The sequence below is a fragment of the Ischnura elegans genome, chromosome 2 (genome assembly GCF_921293095.1).
Source record: "Ischnura elegans chromosome 2, ioIscEleg1.1, whole genome shotgun sequence".
NCBI lineage: Eukaryota > Metazoa > Arthropoda > Insecta > Odonata > Coenagrionidae > Ischnura > Ischnura elegans.
The window spans coordinates 73,910,757-73,930,971 of record NC_060247.1 but is presented as its reverse complement, the minus strand read 5'-3'; the positions used below and the strand labels follow the sequence as shown (position 1 = coordinate 73,930,971).

The 20,215-nt window shown below is 39.2% G+C and overlaps 1 protein-coding gene across 1 annotated transcript in view; it reads left to right on the top strand.

Moving 5' to 3' along the window:
- Positions 1-673: 673 nt before the first annotated feature.
- Positions 674-20,215, top strand: part of LOC124174089 (elongation of very long chain fatty acids protein AAEL008004-like) — a 59,161-nt gene continuing 39,619 nt past the window's right edge. The window contains exon 1 of the mRNA XM_046553224.1: positions 674-1,192. Coding sequence (XP_046409180.1) covers positions 1,129-1,192 — 64 coding nt within the window. The 5' untranslated portion in view covers positions 674-1,128. The remainder of the gene's footprint in view (positions 1,193-20,215) is intronic.

Genomic DNA, 20,215 nt, shown 5'->3' with positions numbered 1-20,215 from the left:
GACCTCTCACTCTCTCTCTCTCTCAAGAAAGTATCTCCATACAATGAACTTTATCTAAAATTTTAGTGAAGCTGAATGGTTCAAAGTGGTTATCCCCCAACTTTTATGGGAGTGTATTTGTGAATTTTTTCGGCTATATATTCAAGCATGTATTCTAACCATATAGTTTTGAATTTTTTTGTAATGCTCAAATGTGTATTTGTAGTGTTTTTTTAAGTAAATTATAAACATTTTTTGTGAATACAGAATGAAAAAACATCGATTTTTTTCTATTAATCAATATTTTGGTACAAGTTTTGATTTTTGCTGAATAGTGGAGCTTTTCATTTCGATTAAAAAATCGATAGCTATGAAAATCTATTTGAACCGACAATTTTTAAATACTAGAGCAGAAGTAATACGTCTCATTATCCAATTAAGATGCCCGCGCAAGAAAAGTAGCCGTGCTCTCACGTGCATACCAGCAACCCCTTAAACGCGATCCGTTCGACCACCTTAGCTAAAAATTTCCGGAATCCCGACCGCACTTAATTTCGCTGTCCTTGTCTTTTGTCTTTCGACCTTGTATTTTGATCGTCCCCACCCCTTCCAACCCCTCCCGGTGAAGATTTAAGCCAGCCTCCCCTCCGTAGCCACCGCCTCTTTTCCTCCTCCCCTGAAGTGCTCTCTCCATCCCATTCCAGCGAACCCTTCCACTGCGTTTTCCTCGCCGCAGGATCGCCTCACGTATTTATCCTCACTTTCCGTCTCCTTCTACTCCACACCAACTTCGTTCTTTGATTAAGGAACATCCTGTTGAGCTCACGAAAGGTCTCCCTTGCTGACTTCACCCTATAGAAACCCCTGGCTGCACAGCATTCGTCTCCCATTTCGTATCATTACAAGTCCCACGTGGAGACTTCAACGCGGGAAGCCTTGCTGTACAGCATTCGTTTCCCGGGTCATATTCCCGGGGGTCCGCGCGGGAGACTTCAACGCGTGAAGCACATTAACGAGGAAGGATCAGCTGTTGTCCGTTCCAGTCGACGCTGTAACATCGCCTGCCGCCAGTATCCTGAGATCTCGATCATCGTCCAAATCGATTTAATTTTTTGATCCCTCCAGGCGGAGGGAAAGAAGTTGACAGGAATGGCGTTTTCAACCTTCAACAGTATAATCAACGGCTACCACGATCTTATGGACCGCCAAAGTGGTGAGTGTTCTATTTTTTCTGGTAAAGTGTTCGCGATGTGGTGATTTGCATAGGGCCCTATTAATCTTGTTGCTTGGTTGAGAATGGAACACTATCAACGCGTACCATATGAGGAGATCCGTAAACATGGAATGCGAAAAGATGAATCTACAGAAACTATTGGGTAAAAGACCGCCGAACGTCTATGAACGTTTGAAATTTGGTGTATTACATACCAATTTTTTTCAGATTTATCTTAACGTGTTTTATATGCAAGAGTAGTCCAATCACACTAAACTCGATGTCTGTGCTATAGTGTGCATATTGCTGATGGATTGCATCCTTCTATTTTCGAAGATAACCGCAGCTACATATGATTGCGTATTTGTTTCCTCTACGATGAATCGCTAATGTTCGTTTCCGAGTTCAGTGTTGAAATTCTTGTTGGTCGATGAAAGATCTCTTAGTTTCACAGACTGCAATTGAAATCATTTCCTGTAAGTTTTCTGTAAACATATCATGTATATTTTCCCTTACGTTTGGGTAATGAGCTCTGTCATGAAATATACGAATACGCTATTTATTTGACTCCGTTACAAGTTCCATGAATCCTTTTCCTGCATTCATATGGAATTTCCTTTTGCGCGCACCGCCTTATTCTGAAGTTAATATCTTGCGGAAATTTAGGAAAATTATTTTTAATGCATGCGTCCGCAGTACCGAGAGTCATTCTTGAATTTGAATGGGGTATTGGAAGCTTAAGAGTTAATAGATTTCCCTGTTAGCTGAAGTCACTGATTGTTGGCCGAGGTTAACGCAAGAATGTATTAATACATATCTCTAAAGTGTATTCAAGCTGTTAGCACCCACCACCATCTTAGATTTCCGCTCAGCAGGACTGCTGAAGTTGCAGAAGATTTAGGATGTAATTGTTTCGATCCTAACTACTTGCATGTTTCAGATTTAAGGTTCAATAGTTCCAAATGGTAAGATATTCTGAGAAACACTATGTTATCTGAATCATCAGCGATTAAGGCCGTCCGACATTTATCGTTGTCTCATCAAAGTTTGGGAAAAAATGTACGATTGAATTTTTCTACTGCAAAAGCTAGAAATTTTACCGTCTGTTAACATGTCTGATCAAAGAATGGCCGAAAACGTTTCGGAGGGATGTTTTGGAAAATATTTATCTTGAGGTACTCCTAGAATTTGCTTCAGACTACGTCAGGAGTGGATATATTTAGGGGGAGGATCCAGGAGTCCCAAGTGAGAAATAAAGAAATAAAGTTTCATGGTATAATTTATTTTCATCTATCATGCGCATGGGCACGGTCACGCCATATCTGATACATAAATGCTGTAATTGCATATTTTTATTACATAATTGCTGCTCAAGTTGCATTTTTATCCTGTTCAAACCCGTTATGGCATTGGATATCACGACAAATTTAGATCGTGAAAAGTTTAGATCGTGAAAATAGAGCATATGAAGTTTGTAGTTTATTCGCCCAAATGATAAAAGATCGCGTGTATTCCTCAAGGGATGAATCTAGAAGGAAATAGTTTCGTTCCGCTTTGTTGTGGAGTCGCCTAAACATGAATCATGATTCATGGAAAAAATAATTTAGTCTCTCAAGGTTGAGTCTCGTGGGTCACGCTGTGTCTCTTGAGGGTGCAATACGTGGTCCAACTCTTTTAGCGTTATTTAGAGTGTAACGATGGTCAGTTTCCTTTTCCTGTAACTCTCATTACGACAGAGGCAGACTTTCATGGAATTAGCCTTGGCTGCTTTGGCGAGGAGAAGGTTTACGTTTTTCATTTATTCTTCCTTATGCTTCCTAATTTATTCAATCTCTGGTTTCCTGCCCCTTTCCCGATACCAAATTTTCATTTCGTTAAGGAATGGAATGGTTTCGACTAAAACATATGAGTAGCGGCTTGAGAGATTAAAATTTTTTCAAAAGGGGTGCTTATTCTAGTCCCAATCAAGTAAAATGGCTGGTTGTTAATAGATTTAACTCCTTTGGTGTTGGAAATTGAAATATTTTTGCTCAAGCTTGCTAATTTTTTTTTGCGCTTGACTCAGAAGTTTTCCATACCATGGGCCGTCTCAAACGTCGTAAATAGTTAAATATGGACTTTCCAAGGGAGATCAAAGCAAAATGTAAATTGGAAAAAGGAACAAGACACGAAAAGTAAAATGGAATAAGGCGCGTTACAGAACGTCGAAAGATGAGCTGTACCTCTTCGAATTCGGTGAATGCCCTCCCTTTGTTAGCTTTTGAGGATATACTAATTTGTTTACAGAGTGAACGTTTCAACTGGCAGTGACGCATAAATATTTTGACGGAATCAATTTACGAGTTTTATTTTACTGGTTTTAGCTGTTGAAAATGATTTGGCAAATTTAAAATCCATTTTTTCATCTAATTTTTTTAATTAGTGATTTTTCATAAATTAGTCTGAAACATATTAAGAGATTGGCCATCACAGTAATAATGACGTTTTATTATTATTTTTTAGAACGGGACTAGGTATGCTATTCATTTAAACGTTGGCATCATTCTGAATTCAAGAATATATTCCCCAAACAAGGTCCAAGAAAGGAGGACACTAAAAAATGTTGAAGAAAGTGGTCACTAAAGATAATAACTTTATTAGCATAGTTTTAACATTAAATTTGTAGCCATTTGTTACAAACTTGTCTTTAGAGAGCAGCATTTTTTTACTAATGTAGGTGTAGCATTTTAATGTTGCGGATGGGAATATATATTTCCTTTTCACATCAGATGGTGTAGCTAACAGGGAGTCGATAATTTATTATTATATTTTACTCGAAAATATTTCATTTCTCGCGTTTACGTCTATTATGCAATCAATTCTTTAATGCTAAAAAACGTGACGGGGTATGATATTTATTCAAGCGTTGGCATTATTCTGAATTCAAGAATATATTCCCCGACCAAGACTCCAAAAAGGAGGACACTTTATAATTTTAAAACAATTGGTCGCCAAAGACATTACCAATATTAGCGTAGATTAAAGATAAAATATGCAGCCTTTTACGGCAAACTTATCTATAGAGAGCAAAATATTTTTTACTGATAGAAGTGAACGGTTTTAATGTTGCGGGCGGGAATATAATTCTCCTTTTCACATTAGATGGTGTAGCTAGCAGGGATTCGATTATTAATAAATGCGTTTTACTCATAGATATACTAATAAACAATCATTTTCACTTAATTTATCTATTGAAGTTTTATCCTTGCTCTTAAAATGTCGCCTTTGGCCCACCTGCGCCCTGAATTGATTTTTCAAGTTTTTTAATGACACTAAACCTTAATTGGCAAGTGTTTATTGGGAATGTGTTAGTTTAATGAGTACAAGTCACCTTATTGTTTTCATTGGTATTAGCAAAGAGAAAATGATGATGGTTGCACCATCAAATTTAAGAATAAAAAAAAACTCTTGAAAATATGAGTAATTTGTTCCTCTCCTATTTTTTGCTCAATTCCAACCGGTTCCAAACCATCCGATTTTTAAGTGACCGACGTCACTCGCCATTCATTCCTTTGGATGTGGTTGAATCGGTTTGATGTGAACAGAAAACGGTGCAGTATTACCGAGTTGAATTAATTGAAATAGGGTGGTTTCCTATTATTTTTTATTGCCTAAATCGAAAGATTATTACTCCTGGAGTACGTATTTCACGCTTTAAGGTTTTTCAATGACGATATCTATTTTTCGCGATTAAATGAAAAGTGAAAAATTTCAAGCTGGCGAAAACGCGAGGGGTAAGTATGAATGCCGGGAAAAACTCCGCGTGACGTCGTTCTGGTTCCCGCTGCCTCAAGTGAGGTGACCTTGGGGCGAGGCTCTGAGCGCTGATACGACGCAGAATACTAGCAGGTAGCTGAGTACCATGATAGCTGGTAGCGCTTGGCTTAAATAAGGATTATTAATACCTTATCAAACGAAGAAAACTTTCCGACCTTAGCCAGTTTTAATAGGCGATTATTAAGATATGTTTCCCTGAGCTCTGCGCCTCATGCATGCATTGGTAACCTCAGACGATGTAAAACTCCTATCTACTCGTATAGAAACTAGGCCCCTGTGACGTCACGTAGAGTGGCATCGCATGGGCGTCAATCAGGCCTTTTTCAAATGAGGATAAAATTGTCCCTTGCCATTCGTCTAAACCGGTATTTCTAAAACCAAATAATTTGTATATTATGAATACACTAATGGTGGGTAACGAATCGCAATCTAAGCCTTCCGTTTTCTCTGATGAAGGAAACTACCCTATTTTATCACAATACAATTGTATTGAATCCCGACCGTATTCATACCATCCAATTTTTAAGTGACCGAAGTCACTCGCTATACATTCCCTTAGATGTGGTGGAATCGGTTTGATGTGAACAGGAAACGGTGCAGTATTACCGAGTTGAATTAATTGAAATTGTATCACAATCCCCAAGGTTACCGCCGAATTTCCTTCGATTAGGAGTGTGAGTTTAACTGTGTCAAGGAAGTGAAGATTGTTATGTCTTATTCATGTTGAACGAGCTCACGAAAAGCACACCCGCCGCTGAACGGGCGGAGAAACTTTGACGTTGGTCAGTGTTCGTCCTGGGTCAAGGTCGCTTTCTCTCGCGCGCACTCCCCTTACCAGCGGAGGATATCGTAAGAAAAAAAAAAACGAAAAAGAAATCTCGCTTCCGTAACTATTAGGTTCATGCGGACGAGTAGTTATTAGTGTAATTAAAAGGGATGGCAAGTGAAACGAAACGAAAATGTTTCGTTTTGACCGGAGGGAAACGAAAATGCGAGGCCAAGGTTTAGTTTCGTTACCGCACGAAATTAAAATCACCAAAGAAATACACAGTAGAATAGCGCAGGCGAAGAGGGCTTTCTACAAAAAGAAGAATCTTCTTACAGCTGAAAATACCAGCATAGAAGTAAGGAAACAATTCATCAGATGCTACGTATGGAGTATGTTTCTCTATGGAAGCGAGGCTTGGACGTTGACAGCAGCAGAGAAGTCAAGAGTGGAAGCATTCGAAATGTGGTGCTACCGAAGAATGATGAAGATAAAATGGATTGACCGTGTGTGTAACCAGGAAGTACTAAGGAGAGTAGGAGAAAAGAGAAGCCTCCTAAAAACATTAAGCAGAAGAAGGGACAACTTAGTTGGCCACATTTTGAGGCACGATGGTCTGGTGAAGACAATCGTTGAAGGACAAGTGGAAGGGAAAAAGGGCAAGGGACGGCCCCGAATGAGTTATATAGGACAGGTTATAAAGGATGTAAAAGAGAATAAATATGTAGCTATGACGAGATTAGCGGATAGGAGAGAGAAATGGAGAGCTGCGTCAAACCAATCTTAGGATTGTTGACTAATGATGATGATGAAGGAGTTTAGTTTCGACTCGAGACGAAACTTTACTCCCGGGAACGAAACTAAATTAATAGAAACTCCGCTGTTCATAGTAGTTAAGTTTCGATTCCAGAAGTTGAGTGAAGGGAATAGTTTCGACTCATTACGTTTGACGTAAGTGTACAGAGGTTAAAACATCGAGCTTAAACCTAGAATGTCCAGTTTGAGTGCACCGTTTTCTTGTTTGTGGTAAAAATATGAGTTCCCCATGCATCTAATGGCTGTAGGCTTAACCTCTACTTGATTCTGTCGTACTACGTACTCGTCGTGTGGGTCGAACTGTTCGAAGGTGAAGCACGTGGTCCCTCCGGTGCGAAACATTATCTGTGTTTCGTTTCGTCCCAGAGTTTAAGTTTGATTTCGACCCGAAGTAGTTTTGACTCCAATTTCGTTCCGACCCTGAGTTTAGCTGCCTGGGTTTAAATCCATTTCATTTCGTTTCAACATTTCGCTCCCGGGAACGAAACTTGAAATTTTACTGGCTTTGAATTTCGCTTAGTTTCTATTGCTATCCCTGGTTATTACCCCGCTGGTTCCGGTAAGATATTATCGGGAACTACGGGTTTTTTCCTCGTAAACAAACTTTATTCCTAATTGCCAGTCTTTCCAAAAGGTACTCAAATTTCTGAACCATGGTATTCTGAAGCACCGGTCGCGATTGTAGTAGGGTGAAGGGCCCTTTTGCCAAGCGGGAGGTCATGAGTTTGGATCCCGACTGGGTACATTGTCATCCCCAGTAATCGGAGTGTGTCATCGTTAATGTTTTAAACTGCTTGCCTTTTCCTTTTAACAATTTTTACGAAATTCCTTAACTATAGTATTCTGAAGCTCTGGTGTCGGTGGGGTGGCTGTAGCTGGATGTAAAGCGGGAGATCATGGGTTCGAATCCCGGCTGGGCATATTGCCATACCCAGTGATGTGAGGGTATGATTGTTTATCTTTTAACCGCAATAAAAGAGGTGCACAATTTATTTTTTCCGGTATTGATACAGTTTATTGGTACAGATAAACAACTTTTAATTAAATTTATACTTGCTGAGTGAGTTGATTCAATAGTAAATAATAAGTGGAAAAATATTTTTAGGCCTCGAATTGAGCCGAGAACTCTTGGTGAAAAATTATCAGCCTCACGAGTTTTAACATTTACTTTACTGCCTCGAACTTTTACATTTGATTCCTGGTACAATGAAATGGGATGATGATATCATCTTAATGAAATATTGTGGTTGCTATGGAATGTTATAATGTTGAATTACAGGAAAGTGATAGATAACGTTTAAAAAATATTGAACTCAACACATTTGAATGACGATTATCGAATATCGTGTAAATTTAACCGGATGATGCTATAATTTTTGTAATTATTCTTTGAGGAATATTGGGAGAGTTGGTATTATATGTGAATACCCATTAGTGTCAGAAATAATAACTTAGTTGCATGCAAAGCTTTCGCTATCTTTAAAGTTTTGCGTTCCTCAAGGTCTTACTCGGATTGAAGCTATTAAAGTGAGTTAGTATAGGTTATTTTGTTGCAATGTGGCAGAGAATAGCCCTCAGATCACTGGTTTGCCGTCCAGGGAGGTGAAATTAGCTGGCCATTTGCCTAGTTGCTAGTGCTTGCGAAAGCATGGTCACTATCAGCGAGTTGAGCGATCTCTCAAGGTCAAATTTGTGAGATCATGTTACAAATGTTGAAAATGAGGGTTAAATATCCATCATTACGGTAATCATATTCACCAAGAAGCGGTCTCTTCGTCCTTCGACAAATCGCTCGTGTCGTTTGCATGGATCGTTGCGCTTATTGGGCGAAAAATGTGGTCATTTGAAGTAACTTCTTCAACCTTGAGTCAATTTTATGTCACAGGGAAACCCTTGCCGGCTTCTGCATCGCTGACTAGGATATTAATGACCGTTGTCATGTTTTGTTGACTTTTGCGGTCATATTGAGATCTTTATCGAGTCCCTGCCGGCAATTGAATTTAGCTTGCGGTCTGCTGCCCTCTTGCTGCGGCATTCCAGTTCGGGTCTCTGTGGCCGACCAGCACCTAGAAATATAAATTTTTTAGATTTTCTAGTGGAGAGTGGCAATAATGAAATGATTCACCGTGGTGCCACCCTTTAAAACCGTGAAAAATTACCGCTTATCTTCCAAACGACCGCTGCGGTCGGATCAGGAGGATACATGATACATACCCAATAGAGAGTATTATTAGATCGCGCATCCACGGGGGGGGGGGGGGTGAAATGGCTGGGCGGATGTGCGGGGGGGGGGGGAAGGTGATAGTATGATTCAATTAGATCAGAATGGTAAAATGATGATTCCAGCAGATTCAGTTGGGTCTGCCATAAAATAGCTTGCTCTATCGATAAGAGGGGCCCCAGTTCCGTAGAAGTGTTAAGGAATGAGTCTTAGGGATAAGTTACTTTTAATGAATGTGTCTGCTGCGGACTCACGAGCGAGGAATGTGAGACTTAAGATAAAAGTGGGTGGTGAAAAACTTGAGCAGGTTGAGCAGTTCAACTATTTAGGCAGTATGTTAGAGGGAAACGCATACAGTAGTAAGGACATTAGGAAGAGAATTGCATTAGCAAAGGAGGCGTTCATGAACAGGAAGGAGCTTCTGAGAGGATTGTTATGTAAGAGTTTAAAGAAAAGGTTAGTGAAGAGTTTGATGTGGAGTGTAGTGCTCTACGGTGCGGAAACGTGAACATTGAGGAAAGACAACGAGAGAAGATGGAGGCATTCGAGATGTGGGTATGGAGAAGAATGGAGAGGGTGAAGTGGACGGAGATGAAAAGGAACAATGAAGTGGTGGATGTGGTTGCCGAGGAGAGGCAGCTTTTAGATGAGATACGGAGGAGACAGAATGTATGGATGGAGTGAATACTTAGCGGGGAGGGGATGTTGAAAATGGTGTTAGAGGCTAGAATGTTAGGGAAACGAGGGAGGAAAAGGAAAAGAATAGGATTTTTAGATAGATTGAAAGGGAGTAGGCCTTACAGTGAATTGAAGAAGGTAGCGCTGGAAGGAAAGGGAGGATCACTTCTTTAGTACTCCATGGAAACCTACCTTAATCGGTTAAATACTTTAATAATCTGGTGTGGACGCGAGCGACGGGACGCGTTATTCTTCGCGTGAACTGTTCTCATCATAGCGAACCTACGCGTAGGAGGGTCCCGCGATCTATCTGCCGCTGAGATTAGACAGTAAAACAAATGAAACGTGAAAACCGTGAATACTTCCACAGTAGTGGTGTTGTAATTGTCTTTTGTGGATTATCTACCCCAAATGAGTATAATTCTTTCATTTCTTCCGAGAGTCCAATACTGTCATCCACTCAGTGGCGGATACAGATGGGGGGCGAAGGGGGCGCGCCCTCCCCCCCCCTTGCGGGTCCGCCCGTATTGCCGAATATTGCATAACCACATTGTACCTTTTTTACATCATAAGATGGCATCGTATGTTACATGTGTATAATCACTTTAAATAAAATTTTCTTATACTCTGCCTGTGACTCGATCATTTTTTATTACGGTAAAAGTAAAGGCTACTCAAGATATATTTTGCGTCTCTCCCCTTGAGTTTTTTCTGTATCCGCCACTGCATCCACTCGTCAATTTGCAGTAGGGAAAAGGTGTGTTATTTGTCACGTAGAGATTTCCATCTGTCCGACACACATTTCACTACAAAACACAGTGATGTTACTATTCAAGCTTCATCATTCATGACCTTTGAGAATCATCAGAAATTAAAGTTCTCCTTACCCTCCATTCCAACAGATACTCCTATCTTCCTTCAGGCTTTATCCCCGAGATTTATATCCGGTATCCGTAGTCTCTAAAATTGTATACGCAAGTATATTTCTCTCTAATTTTGGCTGTTATAAATTTATCAACATAGACAAGGTCACGCAAGTAGCCATGTTGGCGAGTTTCACACGTTTTGCGCGTCGAAAGTTGAGAAAATTTCAATACTTCGGGCGACGCGTCTCTGGCGAACTCACACGAAGGATTCCAGGGTTCGGATTGGCTGCAGATCGCGTTTTCGCGTCTCTGCGCCTGAAACGCGTCCATGAAAACGTACCTAGAAGGATTTGCGCCTCTTGAAGGCTGCTGAGGCCACCGTCTTTGATGCTCAGTGTCAGTTAGGAAAGGCACCCTTAACATTTTCCGTGCCATAGACGTAATACTACGTCCTGCTAATCTTTCTGAGGATTTCCATGGACGTAATATTACGTCTTTCCATTTAATTGGCTTTGTATGCGTGAAGCCGTAATATTTCGCCCGTGGTACTTTTCCAGTTTACTGCTTAGGGGTTCTGTTTTTTCAAAAACCAACTGCTCGATGGAAAAAGAGTTCACTTCATGTCTTGAAGACGAAAAGTCCTCTGTAGCTACCGGTATCCTCATCTTAGGCCACTTAGTGTGAAAATTCTTCGGGCCAATGGACCGTTCGTTGAGGGTGCATTGACCCTTTTTTGTCACCCAGGATTTATAATGCTTTGCTTGGAACGATGCTTTTTTATGATTTCAAAGCTTTAAATTGTTCAAATTGAGCGTATAAAAAAAATTATTATGCATGTTTTGGCAATACATCATGTGTTGCAACTTTTTTATTTTTCAAAAACTGTAGGTTTTCATTGTTAAATTATAAATTTAAACATTAGCAATAAATGTTATTCAACTCATTCATAAAGAAGAGCAAAGTCCATTTTTATTGAAATGCACATCGACATAAATATATTTTTGATGCCAATGTTTAAAAAAATGTACGGATATAGTAAAAATGGCTGGATTTTTCAGTAGGGCTTTAAATTTAGCAGCCGGCACTCAAAGTGTTAAGTCCGTATGACACTATCCAATTTATTGGCCGATAAATCGGCGCGCAATATTTTTTAAAGTATTGGGCGTTACGAACCGTACGACACGTATCAATATTTACACCAATATTGGCCGAAATGGTGTTCTACCGTCCCGCTAGAGAACGCCATCGCTTTTCGATGATTTTACTTACAATTAGTATAAGAATTCGTGTGGTTTGTATGCTTCAATCAATAGTGAAACAACTTCTTTCGTCCACATTTTAAACTTCAAGCAAATTTTCTGAACAAAACCAATGTTTTACAGCCAAACCGGATTTTTTCCAAAGAGCTTCTTGTTTTGGCCACTAGGAGTCAACAAAACTGACTTCTGATTGGAGATTGGCCGCGATAAAATAGAACCTGTTCTAAATTCCAAATTAGGCGAGATATTGTGTCCAACATTGTGAAAGGAAATTGGCGTGTGTCAGTTGGACCACATTCCAAAATCCAATGGATTGGCCAATGAATTTGGAAGTGTCATACGCTCTTTAGCGTCAGACGGAAAAATGATCGTATTATTCTGGGTTGGTAACGAGAAATACGGAATGGGAGCAAATTTTGGATGGACTTGGTACATCTCTAAATTTTCTGCCCGACTACCTACATCTAGTACATTCATGACTCTGAGGTAGCACCTTAGCCCTAAGGATAAAATCCTTTTACTCACGAGTTCATTCGTTCAGTTACTCATAAAGTATTCTAAAGCATAATGTTACCGAGGTGTTATCAGAGCTACTTCAAAAGTATTTTGCAAATGTATTTTTATTTTATAATGGGAAAATACCAAAAATCCGTATTTGAAATGCATAAGTACAAGATAGTTTGAGGTCTTGCATTTGAAATGTCAAATACAAATTACTAACGTATTTCAAATACGCATTTTAAAATACTTGTATTTTAAATATGTACTACCCAGCCCTTTTTTAGGTGCATATCTGACCGTTTACTGAATTTAAATTAAATATTTTGTGAATTTTCGTTTAATACGGTGCTCTTACTGCTTTAAGTTTATCCAGAAATTGAAGGGGATAATCCGAGCGTTATACGAGTTTTCGAGAGTGCGATGCCGCTTCATTGTCATGGAAAGACTAATATTATTATTTTCACGCGATTAATTTCACATAAAACGAAGCTTAAATGTTTAATAAACTTACATATATCATGAAAAGGCACATTGTGCGTAATGAATCATGGAAATGGTAGCATAGGAATTTAATATATGCAAATGTCGTCGCTATCTTTGTGCAAGAGATGAAGTAAAGTTCTTTAGTCATAATTCCACCACTTTATATCGGTAATATTCTAGTTTAAGCAATTCTCCGCTGTTAATTTCCGCCAAGTATGATGACTACTGGCAGAGTATCCCTCAGCGAGAAAGAGAAAACAATGCTTTCTTTTAACAGGTACTTTGCTATACGTGGAATGAACATCGTGAGCGGTGCTTAAGTGGTTTACATGCCGCATAATGATTTGAAAAAACTCAGGTAATTTTATGCGATGCCATTTACTCAATGAATTGAATACCGTGTGTTTACGGACATGATGTGGGCCGAATAAGCGGCCGTGTTCAATTCACTCTGCATCCGGTTTCACTTTCCTGGACATTAGTCTTCCCTTCACTGAGGTCAAACATTGCCACGTAAGTGTTGAGTTCCTCGGCCTCGAGAAGCTTCTACGACGGAGGTGTATACCCCGGAGTTTGATGGCGTCACGAAGGGATGATTGGCGTTGAATGACGGTATATACTTACGGCATCGCCCTCAATGGAACGGGGGAAATCCCCGCGGCGCTAAGTTAATGGCCAGCAGTTCGGGCAGATATTTCGAGCAGGAGATGATCAGTAGATGAGTCCAGCGATCGGTTCGCCAGCGTACAGTGCTGTTTGGCCCTGATTACCAGGTTCGCTGTTTTAAGCGGACGTGGTTATCGGCTGCGAGAATATTTAATGTTTTTTTTTATGTGCTGCTTGATTGTTTCTGAAGAATATCGACAGGAATATTTCAAACGAGGATCCTCAAGTCGGCGTCTAAATGTGTTGTCAACCACCGCGCATTTAAATGGATTACCAGAAGTCGCCAAACGCGTCGCTGACGTACAAAGTGATCGGAGTTTCAGGGGGAAATAAGGCATAATTAGAGGCATCAACAGAAATTTATAAACATTAAGATGAGATCTATCTGTGTATAACTTTTCAATGCTATTATTTGCAGTTACAAGAATTGTACTGCAAAATATTGGAAAAAAGTGGATCGCATTGCACTCATCACCGAGCAACGGACATTTTAAAAAACCGATTAAAATGCGACTGAAGTGGCAACAGAAATCAGCCTTCTCTGGGATAGAATTGGACCTCCTCAATTCAGTCCCCTTGGCTCTGACTACCAGACTCGCTGTTCTAAGCGGTCGTTGTTATCAGCAGCGAGAATATTTTATGCTTTCTTTGCTGTGCTACTTGATTGTTTCAGAAAAGTATAGATGTAAGTTGATGACGAAAAAGAAGCACAAAGTTTTTGTCTCATATGTGCAACAAACATGGCATGATTTAATCGATATTCTAGAATAATTTGCTCAAAATATTCATAAACAAATTTGCATGCCTGTTTTAGATGTGTCTTTGGCGGAAAAATTTTCACGGTATAAAGTTTCCTTCATTTTTTCAAAGCGTAAAAAATAATGTTGCTAGACAATGGCGTCAGAAGGAACTACACGTGTTAAGAAACTCCACCTGGCTTCCGCAACATGGCACGGCATGATTGACAAATGAAATGCGCAGTACATCCCTAACATGAGACGTTCGGTCGCGGCGCGAGATTAAAAATACGAAAAATAGATCTCTTTTCTCAAAATTACCCCACCAGTCACATATTTTTCTATGGCAAAGATAATTGCATTCGAAATCGATACTTCCACTGTACAAACGCTCAACAATCGCCCACCGAATCAAATTCGCACATCTAGTACTAATAGGGCCACTAGATGAGCGGATTTGATTCGGTGGGCGATTGTTGAGTACTTTTACAGTGAGAGTATCGAAATGTGGTGGTACCGAAGAATGATGAAGGCAAAATGGATTGGCAAAATCAGTAACGAGAAAGTGCTGAGAACAGTGGAAGAAAAGATAAGTCTTCTGAAAATATAAAGGAGAACACGAGATATCTTACTTGTCAACACTATGAGGCATGATGGCCAAATGAAAACAATTGTAGAAGGACAGGTGGAAGGGAAGAAGGGCACGGGACGGCCCCGAATGAGTTACATTGGACAGGTTATAAAGGATGTAAAGGAGAAGAAATACGTCGCTATGAAAAGGCTAGCAGAAAGGAGAGAGGAATGGAGAACTGCGTCAAAGCAATCTTGGTTGACTAGTGATGCATGAAAAGTTACAATCAATCCTATTACCTAATAATTTATCATTAACTTTTCAAAATGGTACACTGTTAACGAGGATAAAGTGAATTTTCAGCATTCATTACCAAAGGCTATGGAATAATTTACTTTTAATTATACTTTTGATTATTTTTCTAAAAATTTTAGGTTTAATCTGCAGAATACTTGTGTTTAAAATGGCTACTGCCACATTGAGTGGATTAATTTACTGCACTGCTCTACATCTTTATTGCTCTTCTAACAAGGGACACCTCTGACCTCGAGCGCTATGAACCGCACAAAACCGCGCTCGGAACAACGAGCAGTCGTAAACAAAACGCTGCTGTACGTCATTTGCATGTAAAAAGTAGCATTCTACCTCAAGTAACATTTTAATAGGGAGGCACAAAGTAGCAAGATATGAATACCATAGGAAGGAAATTATATCTAATTACATGCGTAGGATTAATTCTCTTCATGATATCACTCCATTGTACAGTTTACTCAGTGCCTCGCTTGCGAACACTCCTAAAGACAAAGACGCACTGCAGCTTGTAACAATCTCTCTGAGACGATGGGAGGAAAAAAAATGGAGTCGAACAGCATTAACAAATTAACATATTAACGAACACATTAACATTTTAGAAAAGTCACATGACCGATTTTGGCCTCGTCATTGCGTTATCATACAGCCATATCGAGCGATTTGCTAATGATTTAGGTTCGTTTATGAGAATTCAAAAATGTACTTTCCTCATATGCCATTTAAAAATAGTTTTGCGATCAGATAAGGCATGTATGGAGTTTGAGAAGCAAACTTAGGGTACGCAGGATGTGGATAATTCAATTATAGTTTTTATTTAATACATTTTATATATTTTTAGCCGAACATAGTGCCATTTTCATGTAATAACGTAATTTGACTTTTAATATGAGCGATAATTTGTAATTAACTCAGAAAGTAGTCCATCGAAAAGTATGAATTTTTTATTATGATTATCATTTCTTCAAGGTAAAAGGAAAATTATATCGATTTTTATCAAAACTACAAGCGTTTTATTTTTATTCAAGCATATATAAAAATTTTAAATAAGCTCAGATAAGTATCGAGATAATATTTGGTGTTAAAACCATAAATTTTGAAATGCAATTTCATGCATACGCATCGCAAAGGCCGACTTTATTGGCCGTCATTCGTGAAGTTATATGATAAAATCATGGTTTGGAACTACGGTTTAATACTTTCGTTTCCCGAGATAATCTCCTACATGCTCCCGAGGGTACTCATTGTTGAAGGGGTGGGCCGTAACATACGTCTCTTGCCGTGTATAATCAAAGCACCGCCTTACTCGCATCCCATTCCATATGTCCTACGCGTCTCCGGCTTGCGAGTTGCGCAACAGATCGGGGTTTGGTCAAGGGGGCGGGAGGGCGGGACTCGAGGAATCAGTCTTCTGGGAATCCCCGGACGTTCAACGCCTTGGGGGCGCCCGCGAAGACGCAGGGGGCAGGGCGCTCTTTTTCGAGGCGAAGAAGTCCTTGAGAAGGTCAAGAAAGGCTCCCCCGAGAGGACCAGCAACATCCGAGCGACGCCTGTTTAGAGGCTGTAGTGCGGAGATTTAGGCTGACATGAGCGTTATTGACTTCGCCAGATTTGGAATGACACATTGGCCACGAGACATTGATGAAGTAGGTTTTAGCGATGTTGATTGGCGTTCCTGTTTTCCAAAACCAGTTCCGAGTTTGGAGGAGGTTATTGGGTAGGCTGGCACACGAATACGAAAGTGAAACTAAACTGTTGGACCTCGTGAAATTTGCTGCCGCTTAGACTACAGTTTTGTGAGAAGCCGCTTTATCGTTATTTTTGGTTTTGTAGTTTTGTTTTCATAGAGGCCTTGAAGTATGATGATAGATGAAAAAAACTAATTGCGGTCATGGAAAAGGTTCTGGTCCCATTGCTTGCTGTGTGATGGCATTCCAATGTGATATTTTTCATGGTCGATGTATTTTTAAATGCATTTTTTTTCGTCTTGTGAGCTCATGTATTGATCCATAAGCATCGGTCAGAAATGCTCCGTAAAGCAGCTCTGCAATTTACTCTCTTGTTAGCTTATCTTTTTATATCTAAGTATTTCTTCGGTTTTAAGTAATCCATGAAACTATTTCGAGGCATTCCTTTAACTCTCTACCCGTGAACTAATCATCATTTCATGATTGTTTTCATAAGATCATTGCGTCTCCACAAGATCATGGAACCGATTACTTTTTATGTTCTTCTTATTTGTGTTCTAAGGATAATTCCCTTTTCAGGACTTCCTCGTTACTCAAGTGGTATACCCTGTTGATTTCCATAATTTGTCTGAGAACTCGCTCTTCAAATGCTTCCATTCTCGACATCTCTAGTGCTGTCATCATCTATATCCCAAAATTATAAAGACATATATAACAAACAAAAAAAGGGATTTTAAAAAGGAAGTTTATTTGTACTGAAAAGCCCCTTCGGCCTTCACAAAATAAAATAGCATGAGATTTAAGGTGCAATAGTTCTTGGTATTTTTAGTTATCATTTTAGTGCGCCATCGAAGATTACCATCTTTGATCTCTGGATGCAGTAAATAACATTTTCATTTTTCTCGTCCGAATGAAGTGATGCAGTATTTATATTAGGTTGAATTTTCATCAGTGATATAACATGAGGTAGAGGTATTACTGAATCATTACAAGTGAACAACTATCTTATTTGTCTGTGGCCAACTGCAGGGTAATTATCGTATGAATTCCAAATTCCCTCCATTCGATTTTAATTTATTTACTAGCAATTTAAAACTGAATGTTGATGCCATCTAACCACATTTGTAATACGTTGCATTTGCCTGATTATTTTTTTATTTGAATTGGATGGATGAGGCAGATACTTTGTGGAGATCCATTATGAGATATGAAGTGAAACACTTTGCACTTTCCACATAAAATTTATTAAACTACAGTCGACACTCTTTATTAGTCTTGATGATGCTGCAGTGCAGTGAAACATGACGACTGTAGTTTAATAAATTTTATGTGGAAAGTGCAAAGTGTTTCACTTCATATCTCATTTTTTAATTTATTTTTTAAAAGTCTTCTGTATATCTTGGACAAATAAAATTTTGTTCCCATTGGATGCTTCATTATCTTGTACCTTGGCCCCAAGACAGTTCTTTTGTTAAGTCTTAAGGGATGGGAAAGTATTATTGCGAGGTTTATGTACTTTAGCATTTTTATGATTCTAAATCATCAGGTAAATGTTTGTTTCAGGGGCCACCTTGTGATGACGAAACCATTGACTTAACTTTACGATGCGAGCGTTCCTACGGTGCCAGGATGCGTCAGACACTCGATAATCCAAAGATGGCTCTGGATTCATAGATTTACGTATGTTGCGACACATGAAGCAGTTATACCATTTATCGGGATTTTATACCATCGGAATACAAATAAAAATGGCATGGATAAGCAATTACGGGATGAACGAACCAAGTATAGCACAAGCCATTTTTGGAAGAAAAAAGTAGGTCATCCAGTTCAACGAATCTCGTCATGCTCATTAGAACGCGTACGCAATATAAACGGTAATTTACGGAAGGAATTGGTTTTCTTTAGTTGATCTTAATATAATAGAAGATGATAAACAAAGAGTAAAGGTAAGCCGTGAATTGCAGGGAATTCTTTTACGTGTTTTTCTCCTCAATGTTATAAAGTTGGTGAATACAAATGTTTTCTCCCCATAGTCAGTATTTTAGCATCATTGTTCCTTCTTCCTGCTAAGATATCCTCCTAGTATTTAAAAAATAAAATTCGAAGATTCAAGCGTAATGTAGTGGAATGCTGAAATTAATACTTACTCATTTCCACAAATGTAATAACGAAGATAATTATTTAACATTGAAAGTATTAATTTTAATATATTCTTTTCTTGGTGTACCTCCTCCAGCAAGACCCCCTACCACTCCTTTCATTAAGGTTGTCATCCACTCGAAGAGACATAGAGGGTATCATAGGATCATTGTTTTCTCATCATCATTATTATCAAAAAAATTCATGTCGAACTCCCCGCTAACATTCTGTGGCATGTATCCCTTTTGCGTTGCATTTTCCGCAATCCCCATTAGTAAGTCCGAGCGGAAAGCATCTGTTTGAGAAAGACCGAGAAAAATTTGACGGGGGAATGAAATTGGTTGTGCTGTACGCTTGATTAGGGATTCTCTATGATCCCCTAGTGCGTACGTTGTTAATCGTAATGATTCGTATGACCTCGATTCTTTCTTGTTTATTTATTTTTTCGAAAGCAAATCAAAGGGGAAGAAAAATGGATGTTAGACAGACGACTTCTCTTCGGGGAGATAAGGTCCTCTGATGGGGGTTACTGCTAAGGAATTTGCAACCTTCACAGTGATTCAAGGACATCTGTGATATTCGGGTTACATAAGATTCAGGATACGTGCTGGAGCCGGCTGCGGCGTGGGAGGGTTTGGCGGATAGTAGGGGGTCCATCCTCCGAGAAATCCGACGGTGCGGGGCGGCGTCAATCGATTTCGTTTGCTGCTCTTCGGGCCGCGCGGCGTGAGGATTCGGACCTCTCCCGTTCCCCCATAATGCACCGCGCCATCTCGCGGTGACATCCCGGGCAGCGGCGGTCCAAGTCCATTGGGGACACATGCATTCCAGTGAGATGTGCGTGTGACGTCATTCTCTTTTTTTTTACGTGTTCAAGGTCGTAGCTTGAGAAAAAATTGGGGTGGCTCTTTCGAAGCAGGGCTTTTTCAGGGGGAATGAGTTGGAGGAGATTTATAATAATAATACATTTATTTATTGTTCTAGGAAGTCCTTTGGGACATAGTATCAATTTATAAGGTGTGTATTGACAATAGACATAACGATGGATAATTTCTTACAAAATGCATCTCAAATTCGGCCGGTTTGGTATCTTAAACAAAGTGTAATAACATTAAAAAAAATAAAATACAAGAAAAGAACAACTCTTTCCTAGCAAGTAAATGCTTCTTTTTCAGTTTTATGAACTTTTGGTTTTTAATTTCACTGTAAAAGTAAAAAAAAATAATCGTTTTTTTGTTCTCCTGAAAAGTTGCTATTTTTGAGGTACGTGTTGTTAGAACTTAGCCATTGATAAGGGTAACTACATTGTCATTTTAAAATATGAAAAAAAACTGAATTGCCTCTTCTAATGAACATTAAACACAAAAATGGATATTAAAAATATCAATAAACAAATAACAGCCCGGTTAAATGAGCTCAAAAAATAGTAGTGTCCTTACATAAATTCCCAACAAGCTGAAAATTTACGGAAACGTTAGTAATACCACTCTTATGAAATCCTGAA